General features: G+C 45.6%; 1 protein-coding gene across 2 annotated transcripts in view; it reads left to right on the top strand.

Moving 5' to 3' along the window:
• FAM117A (family with sequence similarity 117 member A) overlaps positions 1-13,771 on the top strand; it is a 60,434-nt gene that overhangs the window by 6,159 nt on the left and 40,504 nt on the right. The window contains exon 1 of one of the 2 annotated variants that reach the window (XM_006098952.2): positions 13,330-13,592. The exons of the other annotated variant lie outside the window; for it this stretch is intronic. Coding sequence (XP_006099014.1) covers positions 13,397-13,592 — 196 coding nt within the window. The 5' untranslated portion in view covers positions 13,330-13,396. Of the gene's footprint in view, positions 1-13,329; positions 13,593-13,771 lie in introns of those variants that run through there. 2 annotated transcript variants of the gene reach the window in all.

Raw genomic sequence — 13,771 nt, 5'->3', positions numbered from 1 at the left:
TCCCCAAAGAGGTAGGCCCCACCCACCCATCCGGGGCTCCTCAATGGATTGCCCCAAAGAGGTAGGCCTGAGCTGCCGGGACCCGCCTCCGCACTGTGCACGCAGCGTCAAGTCCCCGCCCACCCACGTGCACCCGCTGCACACGCAGCCTCCTGGTGATGGATTGTTACAGCGTGAGGGCATCACGGCGTGATGACCACATAGGCTTTTATTAGTATAGATTTATTTTTGTTAATCCTCATCAAGGATATTTTTTCCATTGATTTTTAGAGAGAGTGGAAGGGAGGGATGGGGAGAGAGAGAAAGAGAAAGAGAGAAAAGCATAGATGTGAGAGAAACCAATTGGTTGTCTCCTGCACGCACCCCAACCAGGGCCCAGAAAAATCTGTAACCCTTCTGTGCTCAGTTGACACCCTAATGACTGAGCAACACTAGCTGGGCTATTTTTATTGATTTAAGAGAGAGAGGAAGGGAGAGGGAGAGAGAAACATCGATGTGAAAGAGAAACATCAATGTGAGAGAGAAACATTGATCTCTGTAAACTGGGTATGTGCCCTGACCAGGAATCAAACCGGCAATTGAACCCATGACAGTTTGGTGCACAAGAGGGCATTCAGTCAACTGAGCCACACCAGCCAGGGCAAGAGGCCACTTTTAAAGCTGTAGTCACTCTTGCACACTATAGAAAACTTGAATATGGTTCTGTAGACACTTTTTTCCTGGGAGGAATTGAGTCGCAGAAAAAAACATTTCCCAGACCAGCCAACTTCAGGAGGATGAAAAATGACCCTGTATGCTGCCATTTATAAACTGTGGGTCATTTTATTTTTTGGCAAATACTTTCCAAGGAATAGCAGCTAGGAACAGGTCCCTCTGAGTCATATACAATGCTTACCCAGTCTCCCTTGTAACAACTGTACCCAGATGTGAATCAACTGGCCAAGGTGAGGGATGCAAGCTATAACTAAGAAAAACATTTCTCTATTTAAGGCAAACCAGCACATACATGGTCCAAATCCACAACCTTGGACTTCTTAGTCTTGCTCTAACCAAATGAGGTTACTAACCTCAACCCAATCTCAGGGTTAAGAATGATTTTCCTACTAGTCTGGAAATGACTGGAGGATGAGTAGGCATCTGGTCATTTCCTTACCTGCCTAGCCTTGCCAGTAGATGTCACTACACCAAACCACATTCTCCAAAGATAGGACTAAGAAGCAAAGAGAGGTCTTCAGAAAAGCTGAGTCCAACCATCATAACCCTCTTCCATGGTTTCCATTAATACCTCTGGAAAACTATCAAGGATATGTAAATACTAGAGGCCCGGTGCACGAAAATTTGTGCACTGGGGGTAGGGGGTCCCTCAGCCCAGCCTGCGCCCTCTCACAGTCCAGGACCCCTCAGGGGATGTCCACCTGCCAGCTTAGGCTCACTCGCAGGGGGATCAGGCCTAAGGTGGCAGTCAGACATTCCTCTGGCAGCTCAGGAGCCCTCGGGGGATGTCCAACTGTGGCTTAGGGTGTGGAGGAGGCAGGAGAGGCTCCTGCCACCACCACTGCGCTTGCAGCCGTCAGCCTGGCTTGTGGCTGAACAGAGCTCCCCCTGTGGGAGCACACTGACCACCAGGGGGCAGCTCCTGTGTGAGAGTCTGCCTCCTGGGGGTCAGTGCGCGTCATAGCGACCAGTTGTTCCTGGTTGTTCTGCTGTTAGGGTCAATTTGCATATTGCCCTTTTATTATATAGGATGCATGGTTCCTGGCAGTACAGAGGCCTGAACTCAGCAGGTCAAGACCCCAGGTTCTGGGCAGAGTCAGAGTTCTTATCCAAGGGCCTTCCCCAGATTGGGTGGGGAGCACAGCTGCTATAGGAAGGGCGGTAGGGTGAGCAGACCATTTAAATGGGGGAACACATGATAGAGTTATCTAGGAACAAGAGCCATAGTCTTGGGGCTGTTCCAAATGTCACTGTGGAGCTGATACCTCAGGCAAAGCACTCCACCCACCCTCCACCCCTACCCCTCTGTCCACACTGGCAGGGGCCATCCCTCGCCTGAAGGCTGCAAGGCTGGGGTTGGCTCATCAATTTTGGGCCTTCCCAGTGCCAGCCAGACAGAGCCACACCATGCAAGGACACTGGGGAAGTTCCTAGTAGTTCAGACTGTTGTTATTGTTCTCCTTCGAGACAAGTATTAGTAAAGCATTAGTAATTTGGGAAAGAGCCATTATATGCTCTTCTGTAAATACTTTTATTCCATGTGCTTCTGTAGGATACAGACTGAAATTCATACTGGGCCTGCAGTGTCCCACGTGGTCTGTCCTCAGGTTAACTCTCCAGCCCATTCCACCCAACCTCATTCTCTGTGCTCCAGCCTGATTGGTCTTCCTGCAATTCCTTAGGAGTGTGCTGGTTCCTTCCACCTCAGGACCTTTGCACACATTCTTTACTCTGCCTGGAATGTTCTTTCCCCATATTCTTTTTCTCCTATCCTGCTATGTGCCAGGCATCATGTTAGGGGCTGTGGATATAGAGATGAATAATAGTCTCTATATCTGCACCACCTAACATGGCACCTGGCACATAGTAGGAGCTTAAGAAATGCAGTTGAACTATTTTGTTGCTGAAGCTTAAAGGAGGTAGACTGGTTCTGGGGATAAGTAGTATGCAGTTATTCACTTGGGGAAACCACAGAGGCAAAAAAAAAAAGTATGAATAGGGTCAAGAAGGTTTCCTTTACATGTATAGACAATAGCCATACAATAGACTGTTTCAGGGGCATTAGGGCTATTCAAGGCCCATCCCTTGACCTTTTGAGATCATCCTTGTGAAGGGCAATTACCACCCACTCCCACAAAATACATCTTTCCACCAGCAGACTCAAATTCTAAACTATAGAAAACATTGGTCTCACCCTGCTTCACATTGCTATCTTCCTTCAGTGCCCTCCAGACTCTTGGTCCTTTGGGCCTATTCTACTCTGTTTTTCACCAGAAAAGGGAAAATCCCAGAAGGTGGTGCCCTTCAATCAGAAGTAAAAATGGCTGCATCTCTCAGGGCAACCAGAGCCTGGGCCTGGTATTCCTGAGCCCACAGCAGGGAGGCCAGTAGCCCCAGTCCCAAGAATCCCTGCAACCAGCACCCCTGGCATTTAGCCTTCCATCCCTGGCACTTAACCCCCTGGCCCCTTAAGCAGGGACATTTCCAATAGTTTTTCTTGGAACCATGGAGGGTTCAAAAGAATTCTTGTACGTTAAAAAAATAAATCCTCCAAAAACAGCCATTGAGCTGCTCGACCTCACATTTCTTCCCTCTCCCAGCAGTGTGGGGCTTAAAGCAAAGGATAAGGATTTGGATGTATGTTTATTCACCTCATTCCAGCTAGTTGCTGGTCTCATCCTATATGGCATTAGAATGGTGGGCCCCAGGGGAGATGAGGGCTGTATCTTGTCCCAAAGCTGGGCCTGAAGGCACAGACATCAAGAAAATACTTTGGACTCTTGACAATGGTGTGCTGATGCGTCATGGAAACTAGTCCCAGGGGCTTCCCCTCTCCGGCTTCCCCTCCTTCCCTTCCAGCTGCCATAAATCACTGAGTATTAAATACTGTCTGTAGGACCCTTCTGCCCCCACCCCTGCTCCAGAGCTCCCTGCCAGCCAGAAGACTGCAAACTAAGCAGGGAGAAAAGAGAGAATGGGCAGCAGGCAGGGGTGCCCATCATTTATCAACCAAACACAGTGGTGGGTCACTCTTTCCAGCAGTGCCCTGGCAGGCTGGGCAGGCAGTGCAGCCAGTTTGCTGGCAATGGAGAGCATGGTCCAGCAAGGGTCCCCCTTACTTGGCTGCCCCATCCCAGAGGTGGGGAGACAAAGCCAAGGGGTGAGTCCCTTTATTTACTTATTTTTGGTAAGAGAACATTTTTTAAAATTCTTTATTAGTTAAGCTATTACAAGTGTGTCCTTATCCCCCTCCCCCCCCTTAACCCAGTAAGAGAACATTTATTTGGTAAATTATAGAGGTAGAAAAAGTAATTCCTAGAAGAAATGAGCTTAGGAAACAAGCATGAAGGTAAAGGAAGGGCCCTAGGAGCTTGGGAATGTGGAAGCCAATGGTAACATGCCTGGCAAGGGGGGGGGGGGAGAAGGGGGCATGGGCGTGTTCCCTGGGGGGAGAGCACCCCCTTTACTTTTCTTATTTTGGTGGTTCCAGAATTAAACACACACTTGCAGTCCTGGATAGAGTCTTACCTCCTTCCCACCTTCTGCCACGTCTTCCCTAGGGCCTCCCCTTGTGGCTTCTCTTTTGACCCCACGAAGGGCTTTCTCACTTTACCTGGAACACTACAGGCGTTTCTTAAGAGTCCCAGCTCCAGAGCTCTGGCAGGCTTTCTTAAAGGGCAGCACCACCCTTCTGCCTCCTTTAATCTTCTCTGGTTTCTTCTTAATGGAAATCCCCCAACTTCCCCATCTCTCCCTCTCTCTCTTTCCTCCCTCGAGATAGGAAGCTTGGAGAAAGGGAATGGATTTGGTCCTAGGCTAGCTAGTCCACTGAAGGACAGACATGCTTTTGCCAAGGAGAAGTTTTAAAAAAAAAAGTTTGACTCACACAACAGGAACAGCTGGAACCTGCCAGACTCACCTCCATGATTTCTGAGCACTGCTCCCCTGCAATATAAACAAAGTTAGAGTTCTAGAGAATTTAGAGCTGAGGGAGTGACAGGGAGACAGGGGAGTAAGTTATAGCATGACTAGTCTGACCAATATTCCTATCTCTGACCTTTAATCTCTGGGTAAAGAGTGAACCTCTAGGTCTGCATCCCCCTCACCTAGTCCACTGACCCCACCTCCAGTTGTGGTCAGACACAGCAGAGGTGAAGGCAGGTCACCTCTAGCTATATAACCTTTTTAACAGGTTTCCTAATCATTCTGAGCCTCAGTTTTCTTGCCTGTGAAATGGGAATAATTATACCTACTATACAGGGTATAATAACTATGACTGAGGATCAAACGAGAGGAGGTGTGCAAATTGTGGAGCCTATAGTAAGTGCCCAGTAAGTGGAAGTTTTCTTCTATGCTGTGTAGCAGGGGCAGATGGTCTGTAGCGTCCTGATTATATTCTTTCCTTCTGGGGCCCTGAGGTTTCTGTCTCTATAGGTGGTATAGGCTCCTTGGGCATTCTGAAGAATGCAGACACACCACTGGTTCAGGAAACCCAGATTTCTAGTCTGTTTGGGGAAGAATTCAGAACTGGGTATATAGAGCCAAGAAATTGATAGAGTTGGTATCTAAACCCTGGCTTGACATTCTGGGAAAATATCCAGGTGGTCAGAGAATTGGGTGGAGCTGTTGGGTGGGACTTCCAGAGAAGGTGCCAACTTGTGTGATTTTATCAGAGTGGCATGGAAGAAGCATGTCCAACCGGCTTCCTACCCCAGCAGAATACAGGCCACTTTGTAGACTACCAGGCCTTTGCCCAAGTTGAATAGAAGCAGGGGTCACAGAGGCCACTCGTGGAATGTACTGGAACATTCCAGGCCCTTCTGCTACACAACAACATAATTCCTTGAGGCTTGAGCCATCAGGGGCTTCCAGAATTAGGTACAAGGTCTTTGCCCTCCACCATGCATAGCAAGAGAAACCTCCTGCTTTGAAAGGAGCAATATTTTGTGGGAGGAATGTCAATCTAGCCCTTTGAGACTTTTTCATTAGATAAAGAGACTTGGCCACCAAGGCCATTTTGTCAAGCCAGAGCCATTGAATAGATGTGTTGAGTGTAGGATATCCACTAGAGAAACCAGGAATAGACCATTCAATCAGGGTTGAGGAGTTGGATGGGATGTAACCAGGCTTCATTCTTTCAGTTAGAAACAGATTTACATTGAAGTTAATGAAACTTAAGTGTCAGAGACTCTTACTTGCACAGAACCCTTCCAAGCCCTCGTACCTAACTATAACTTTTTTACTCACAAAACCTGGAGCCTTCCCTGCTTTCAGTCTGCAGGACTTTTAGCCTCAACTTTTAGGAGTGGTCAGAAACATTAGTTGGAGAAACAGTCAAATATTTAACCAACATTGATTCCACATTGCCAGATGCAGTGGTTTGCACTAGTTGCTGACAAGAAATACCAGAATAAATGGATTCCTTTGCTCAGAATTGGGAAGAAAAGACCAACAGATATAAAGTGACTTAGCAGAAATGATAAAGCTACCCGTGAGCTAATACTCAAATATTGTGCTACAAACTGAACACCTGAGTCCCTAGGGAATCATCAGTATCTCATAAGGTCAATTGAGGAACGTTTGGAGGAAGTGAGATCTAATTGGAAAGGGAAGCAGATGGTGAAAGATGGAATTGCAGGGAGAAGGAATGTTCATAAACCAAGGAACAGAAATAAAACGGAGGAAGAACCTGTGGTGATATTTTGCAGTTATCTATTATTACAAAAGCCCTTTAGAGATAATATTTTTGGCTCTGAAAATAGCTCTGGAGTCTGTGTCCTGGATCTAAAGGAAATCAGACTACAGACCAATTTTCAAGCCGCTTGTCCCTTCTGTTATATTTGTAATATTTTTGAAATTGGAATGATACCTGATGTCTGATTTGGTGCACAGTGTGAGAGGAAGGGAGAAGGACTGGAATCAGATGGAGTAGTTTAGAATATTATAGGTTATTTGCCTTAGGGGTAATTACATTGTTGAGGCCAACTTGAAGAAGGTGAATGGGAACAGTGGTGGAGAAGAGGGGAGTCTAAAAGGGGCTGAGACAAATGGGCCTTTTGGTTTATACCCAGTCTCCTGGGAATGTACATAAACCAACTCTCCTCTCCAAAGAGTTTGATCTCTCAATGGGCCTGGGAAAGTCGGGAGTGGGGGATGCAAACTGTTCCCATCAAGGCACTGCTCTAGAAACCAGATGGTCCCCTACGGTACTCATAATCACATGATGCAGCAGAATTTGAGTTTAATGAATTTTTTTGTGAAGCAACATCTGCATGCTGGTCACAGTGAGCTAGGTGTAGTAATTAAAGTGATGACCAAGACACCTGTTCTCCTCAGGAAACATATTTTAGAGAGGAGGATAGTTTTAAAAACTGAAAAATGCCAGCCTGATATTCCACAGGCCAAAGAGCCAAATCTTACATCTTGTACAGTGACCTTTTAGGGATGTCATGGGTACATTTGTTTCCTGAGACATTCCCTTAAAGATTAGCAGGGTCTGCTATCCGCCATAGATCTCCCATTCATAAGCATATCTAAATTCTTTTTTTTTTGGGGGGGGACACCTTAATGAGGTATAAGTTACATACCATAAAATTAATAATTATACATGATTTTTAGTACATTTATAAAGTTGTGTGATCATCACCACATTCCAGTTTTAAATCATTTCTATCACCCCCAAAAGTTTCATTGTGCTTCTTTGCAGGTAATCCCTGCTCCCACTCCCAACCCTGGATAACGATTGATCTACTTTCTGTCTCTAAATTTGACTTTTCTGGACATTTCATATAAACAGAATCACACACTATGTGGTCTTTTGCATCTGGCCTCTTTCACTTAGCATAATATTTTAAAGGTCTATCCACATTGTAGCATATATCAGTAGTTTGTCTCATTTTATTGTTGAATAGTATTCCATCTAAATTCTTTTAAAATTATTTATGTTTTGAGGCAACACTGAATGGGATGAAAGAACCCTGGTCCCTGCCCTGCCTCTGATTTGCCGAGTGACCTCTGGCAAGTCCTTGCCTTGTCTGGGCATCCATTTCTCTATCTGTAAAATGCGGGGACTAGATCATATATAGTCTCTAATGTCTATTCCAATGCTTATAAAAACTACAACCTACTTTCGTATTTTTCACAGAATGTGCCACTAGGTCCAGTATTCCAAAATGTTGATATCTCAGATTCCACGATTACTCTTTACCTGTTTTAAAACTTCTGCTGGCTCCTTTATTGTCAAGGTTGAGGAATCTTAATTTTAAAAAGGCTACAGTTTAGCAAGAAAATTCGATTCCCACCAAGAGAGAGGAAAAGAAGAGTTAAGGAGTAAATGCCATCCAGTCAGAATGAAGGAACATGAACAAGTGAGATAACTAAGCCAGAAACTGGTGGTGGTGGGCCTCAGGAAGGGAAAAATGTGTCAGACTGGGTCCCGAAGGTCAAAATCCAGGCCATCTGGTTACCTTGGGAGTAAGAGAGAAGGGATAGAGAGAGAGGGAGGCCACCAGAGTGGGAGAGTTGTTGAGGCCTAGGCCCCCCTCCCTACTCTGTTCCCATAACCTCATTCATTCCCTCAACTCTCCTTCCCAATCCCTCTCAGGCTGCTCTGCTCCTTCAGTTCTGACCCCATTTCCTCAAGATCTCATTCCCTGAGGATCAAGGCCTGACATTTCAGACAGAAGCTGAAGAAAGGAGGTAGGTCGGAAAGAGACACTGTGTGTCTGCGTCATCTTATTTTCTGTTTTATTATTCTGGAACCCTGGGGGCCAAAGACGTTAGCACTTAGACATTTACCAAGAAGTCCAGTCCCCTAGGTATGAAGGAATATCAGAACTTCTTTATTCTCTGCTGAACAGTTGCTACTGAGTATCAATGATTTTGGGGGGCAAAATGATCATTTGGAATTGCCATTCTTGTTGGTTATTGTGCCATAAATGCACAGAGTGAAGGTCAAGGTGCCCTGAAAGTAGGACCAGTTCCTTCAAACCTGGAAAACTTCTCTTGGCTGTGACAACCCTAGACTTCTTTTAATTCAGTGGCCAGCAGGATAAGGCTTCCCTGCTGATCCTCTGATCTGCCAGCACTCCCTGCAGCCTTTCATCCTTGGTAGTCCGTCAGACTCCTACAGCTTTTAAGACCCTTGGGGCTTATAGGTACTTTTTGGGGAGAGGCTATACACCTGATACACACCTGTAGAGAAACTAACTCCAATTCCTTGAATCCTCATTTATTGTGACATCTGTGGACATCCCAAGAGCAGGCCGGGATCAAGGGACTAAGTAAGCATTTGCTATTGGAACCCTCTGAGGCAAGTAATTGTCCTATAGATGAAAAACAATTTATTGGTATATGCAATTCTCCACTTCTGATGTTTATGGGTGCCTGCCTGTGACCCAAAGTCCCTGAAAGCAGGAACCAGGTCTTGTCTCAACCGGAATAGCCTCTAGCCCAGGACCACTTCTGCAAACAGGCTTCAAGGCTTGCTGGGCTGTGAACTCCAGGGTGGAGAGCATGCCTCTGATCATTATTAACTAGCGCCTCGTTCTGTGTCTGGCACATACTGGTCATTTCACTAAATTTGTGATGAGTAAATTAATGACAATGGTGTTGATAAGGATGACGGGATGGTGACAAAGATTTCTTATAAGCTAAAAGATGCCTTTGAAGTCAAGGCATCACCCCTTAGCAGTACACATCCTTCCCAAAGCTATGGCTTCTTTTATTGGAGGAAACAGACAGGCGTTGATCTTCAGAATGAAGGCTTTATCCTCCCATCATGCCCATGCCAGGAGAAGCTATCAGTGATAGAGAAAGCAATAAGAGACAGCTGGTTGGACATGATACCTGGTTAGTGAGAGGACAGGGATCTCCGATGCCTCCTGCCTTCTCACTCCTTCAGCTAGGTCAGCTTTAGTGTCTTTTGCCAGCAACTTATCAGGAAGAACCAGGACTCTCTGGACTCAGAAGATCCAATTCTTCAGCTGTGCCGCCTCCACTGGCTCTTCTTCCACTGTCCAGGTCCTCAATTCCTCGTAACTTGGGCTTTGGAACAAAATTTAAATCCCACGTCCTTGAGACTACCCACATTACCATTCTCCCCAAGGAAAGAATGCAGCTATCCAGTAATATGCCATTTTATCTTTATTTGGTATAAAGAAACGATACCACTGGCCCAAAGTATTTCATGATTCTTAATTCCAGGGCCTTTACCTCTAACATACACTGTATGGCTCAAACTAATAATAATAATAATAATAATAATAATAAGTCAGCCCTGGCCAGTGTGGCTCAGTTGGTGAGTGTTATCCCATTCACCAAAAGGTGGTGGGTTCGATTCCCAGTCAGGGCACATACCCATGTTGCGGGTTCAATCTCCAGTCGAGGTGTGTATGGGAGGCAACCAATCAATATTTCTCTCTCACATTAATGTTTCTTCCTCTCTCTAGAATACATTTTTAAAAATCACTCAGCATCTTCTAAGACTACCTGAGAATTTACATGTTGAGGGCTCCTAAAATGGAATAAGTTGTGAGGCAAGAACATTTCAAGAGACCAACTAACCTATCCTCTCAGGCAGGCCAATGGTTTAGAAGTTGAGTATTGGTTGGGAAAGTACTTGAATCTGAGTCAAAAGACTTTGGATGTAAGTCCTGAATTTGTCATTTACTAAGTGGGTGATATTAGGCAAGTTATCTAGCCTCTGTGACTTAGCTTTCTGTAAAATAGAGACAATATCTGCATTTTCTATCTTGTATGCCTATTGTGAAAACTCAATGAGATTATATATGTAAGAGCTGTAAAATACTAGACAACTGTAATTTTAACATATCAGCCACGTGTGCAGCTTTGGACATTCTTTATGTAAAATATAAATAGTAAGCCTTCTATATTCATAAAGTTTTACAAGAATAGAGAGAAAGGAGTTCAGCTCTGGAGTCAGGATGTTGGAGTAACCTTGGGCATGTTATTTCTTTTCTTTAAAAAAATACTGATTTTAGCCGAAACCGGTTTGGCTCAGTGGATAGAGCATCGGCCTGTGAACTGAAGGGTCCCAGGTTCGATTCCGGTCAAGGGCATGTACCTGGGTTGCGGGCACATCCCCAGTGGGAGATGTGCAGGAGGCAGCTGATCGATGTTTCTTTCTCATCGATGTTTCTGACTCTCTATCTCTCTCCCTTCCTCTCTGTGGAAAATCAATAAAATATATTTAAAAAAAAATACTGATTTTAGAGAGAGAGAGGGGAAGGAGGGGGGGGAGGAAGGGGAGAGAGAGGTAGAGATAGAGAGATAGAGAGATGTTTGTTGTTCCACTTATTTATGCATTTATTGGTTGATTCTTGTACGTGCCCTGACTGGGCATCAATTGAACCCCTAACCTTGGCATATCAGGATGATGCTCTTACCCAGCCAGGCTTGGGCATGTTATTTCTTTCTGAAGCTCAGTGAAGAGGAAATAATACTCATAGGTGTGGTCATGAGTGTTAAATGATATAATGTATGCACAGTGCTTAACATGTACCTGGCATGGAAAAAGGGACTCAATGAATGTTAGATGCTACCATTACTGTGATTAATGAAGATGTGAGGCAGGGTGGTCAAATAAGATCTCATAGAGACATGAACTAAGAATCAAAAGTACTTAACCTTTTTGGGCCCCAGGTTTCTTACTTGCACCATAATAAGAATCCATGCTTTTCTTTTTCCAGATTGTCATGAGCATATATATAAATTTTGAACTAATTAGAATTGAGGAATGTTATAAATTGGAAGATTAAAAATTTTTTTTATTGATTTTAGAGAGAGGAAGGGAGAGGGATAGAGAGAAACATCTATGAGAAACATCAATTGGCTGCCTCCTGCACACCCCCGACTGGGGATTGAGCCCAAAACCCTGGACATGTGCCCTGACCTGGAATTGAACCCTGACCTCCTAGTTCGTGGGCTGACACTTAACCACTGACCCACACTGGCTGGGCTAAATTGGAAGATTTTCTAAAAAACTGAGTTAAATTTATAAAGAATGAGTTTTTAACAGTTCATCAGTTTGTGTTCTTTCCTATCTGCCTTTGGTAAAGTTGTCTTCTTCATGGAAAAGGAATATAACATTTCCCAGTCAATATAGAAAGATTTCACATGTCAGATCTTGAAGTAAGTCCTTCAAACCTACAAGAGTACACTCTGCAAAGAAAACCTTCCTTCAGGATGTTCCATTGCCTCAGTATGTAGACTGATTTTAATATTCAACCAACTCTTGAATTTCCACTTTGGGTATTATCTGTTTCAATATTTAATCCCAGAGTGACCTCTTCTTGCCTTGCAGCATGCTCCCAGATTACCTCCTCTTCCTTGATTAGTTAGTATAGCTTCAGGGAATATCTTTATTTTAACATTAAACTGGGCAAAAACAAAAATAGAAAGATAAATTTGTAGCAAGATCAAAATTAGAGTTCATAGCTAAATATAAATCTGGAGGGAATTGTCCAATTACTTGGATGGTCCCTTACCGCAGACAATCCAGGGTTGATTGTCTTTTGCTTTTTCTATATATAGAACATGGTTAATAAATATCAAGGGTAATAACTTTTTTCTTTTGAAGAGTAATTTTAATAGTGACTCAAATGCTGTTTTCTTTCTCAAATGTCTTCATATATAGTCTAACATGTGATTTTTACAACTGCATTTATTCTCTTTGAGGACTATCTATTCACATTTTGACTTGTAGGTCAGAGAGCTTTAAAATGAGAAGACCAGGATTTAGAATGGAGTCGCTGTGCAAATTTGGGCAAGTTTTTCAGTCACTTTGTTCCTTCCAGTTTTTCAGTCACTTTGTTCCTTCCACTCAGCTGAGCTAGATTTGAAATGGACGACTCTAAAGAGAAATTCCTGCTTGTAGCAGTTTGTGTGTGTGTGTGTGTGTGTGTGTGTGTGTGTGTGTGTGTTTAGGTAGGACCAACACCAAGTACGAACTTGGAAACGTGGAGAAAGACAAATGTGGGTGTCACATGAGGCACGGTAGCCATTAAGTGCACGAATATAACGCAAATCGCATGCAAATGTATGCAAACTTTGCATTAATTTGTAGACTTTGGAGTTGAAAGCAGCACTGAGATCCTGAGGGCTCAAAACTAATGTTTTTAGATTAAACTAAAAGTAATGCTCTTTTAAGGTATCGCTTTCTTGATGCTTGCCAGGACTCACTCAACTGCTGAAAGTTTGACACTCTTCCCTACCCCCCATGATGATTTCAATGCCTGATTCCATCTTACGCCTGGTCCCGCCCCGCTCAGTCTGACGTCACGTGACACCGTATTTGCATACTACCTGGGACTGGGTGTGACGCTCCCCTTTTCTGCGTCTTCTCATTGGGGGCGCTGGAGAACCAGCCCTCTTCTGCGTAGGCCAATCAGTGGTCCTTCGGACATGCGAAAGCAGGCGGGGGTGGGATGGGGGTGGGGTTTTGGGTTGGATCGCTAGGCATGTTAACCAATTACCCTCTGGGAAGGGATGATCAAGCCGAGGATTGGTTGGGAGGAGAGGCCTGGGAATCCGTAGGCCAATGAGAGCTCTGGGTTGAAGGGGCCGGTCTCTGCCTCGTAGGGCAGATAAGCAGCCGCAACGGGGGTTGGGGGCTGTGTGGGGCTCGCTGCGGGGCCGAGGCAGGCGGTCGGGCGGGCGGGCAATGGCGGGGGCCGCAGCGGGCGGCAGAGGCGGAGGTGCCTGGGGGCCGGGGCGCGGAGGGTCGGGAGGACTCCGGCGGGGCTGCTCTCCCCCAGCCCCCGCCGGCTCCCCCCGGGCTGGGCTGCAGCCGCTCAGGGCCACGGTCCCCTTCCAGCTGCAGCAGCCGCACCAGCGCCGGGACGGGGGTGGCCCCGCAGGTGAGCTGGGGCCTGGAGCGGGTGCCGGGGGAGGAGCCGTTGGGGGAGGGGGGCGCGTGTTGGGGGAGGGGGTGTGGGAAGAAGTGTGAGGAAAAAGTGGCCAGGGGCGAGGGGAGGAGAAACGGGTCGTGCAAAGTCTCAGGGCGGCGGGCGCGAGCGCGAGGAGTCGTGAACTCGGG

This window comes from Myotis lucifugus, unplaced genomic scaffold (assembly GCF_000147115.1).
Source record: "Myotis lucifugus unplaced genomic scaffold, Myoluc2.0 scaffold_254, whole genome shotgun sequence".
Taxonomy (NCBI): domain Eukaryota; kingdom Metazoa; phylum Chordata; class Mammalia; order Chiroptera; family Vespertilionidae; genus Myotis; species Myotis lucifugus.
The sequence above is the reverse complement of the archived record's forward strand: the minus strand, read 5'-3'. Positions and strand labels throughout refer to the sequence as shown.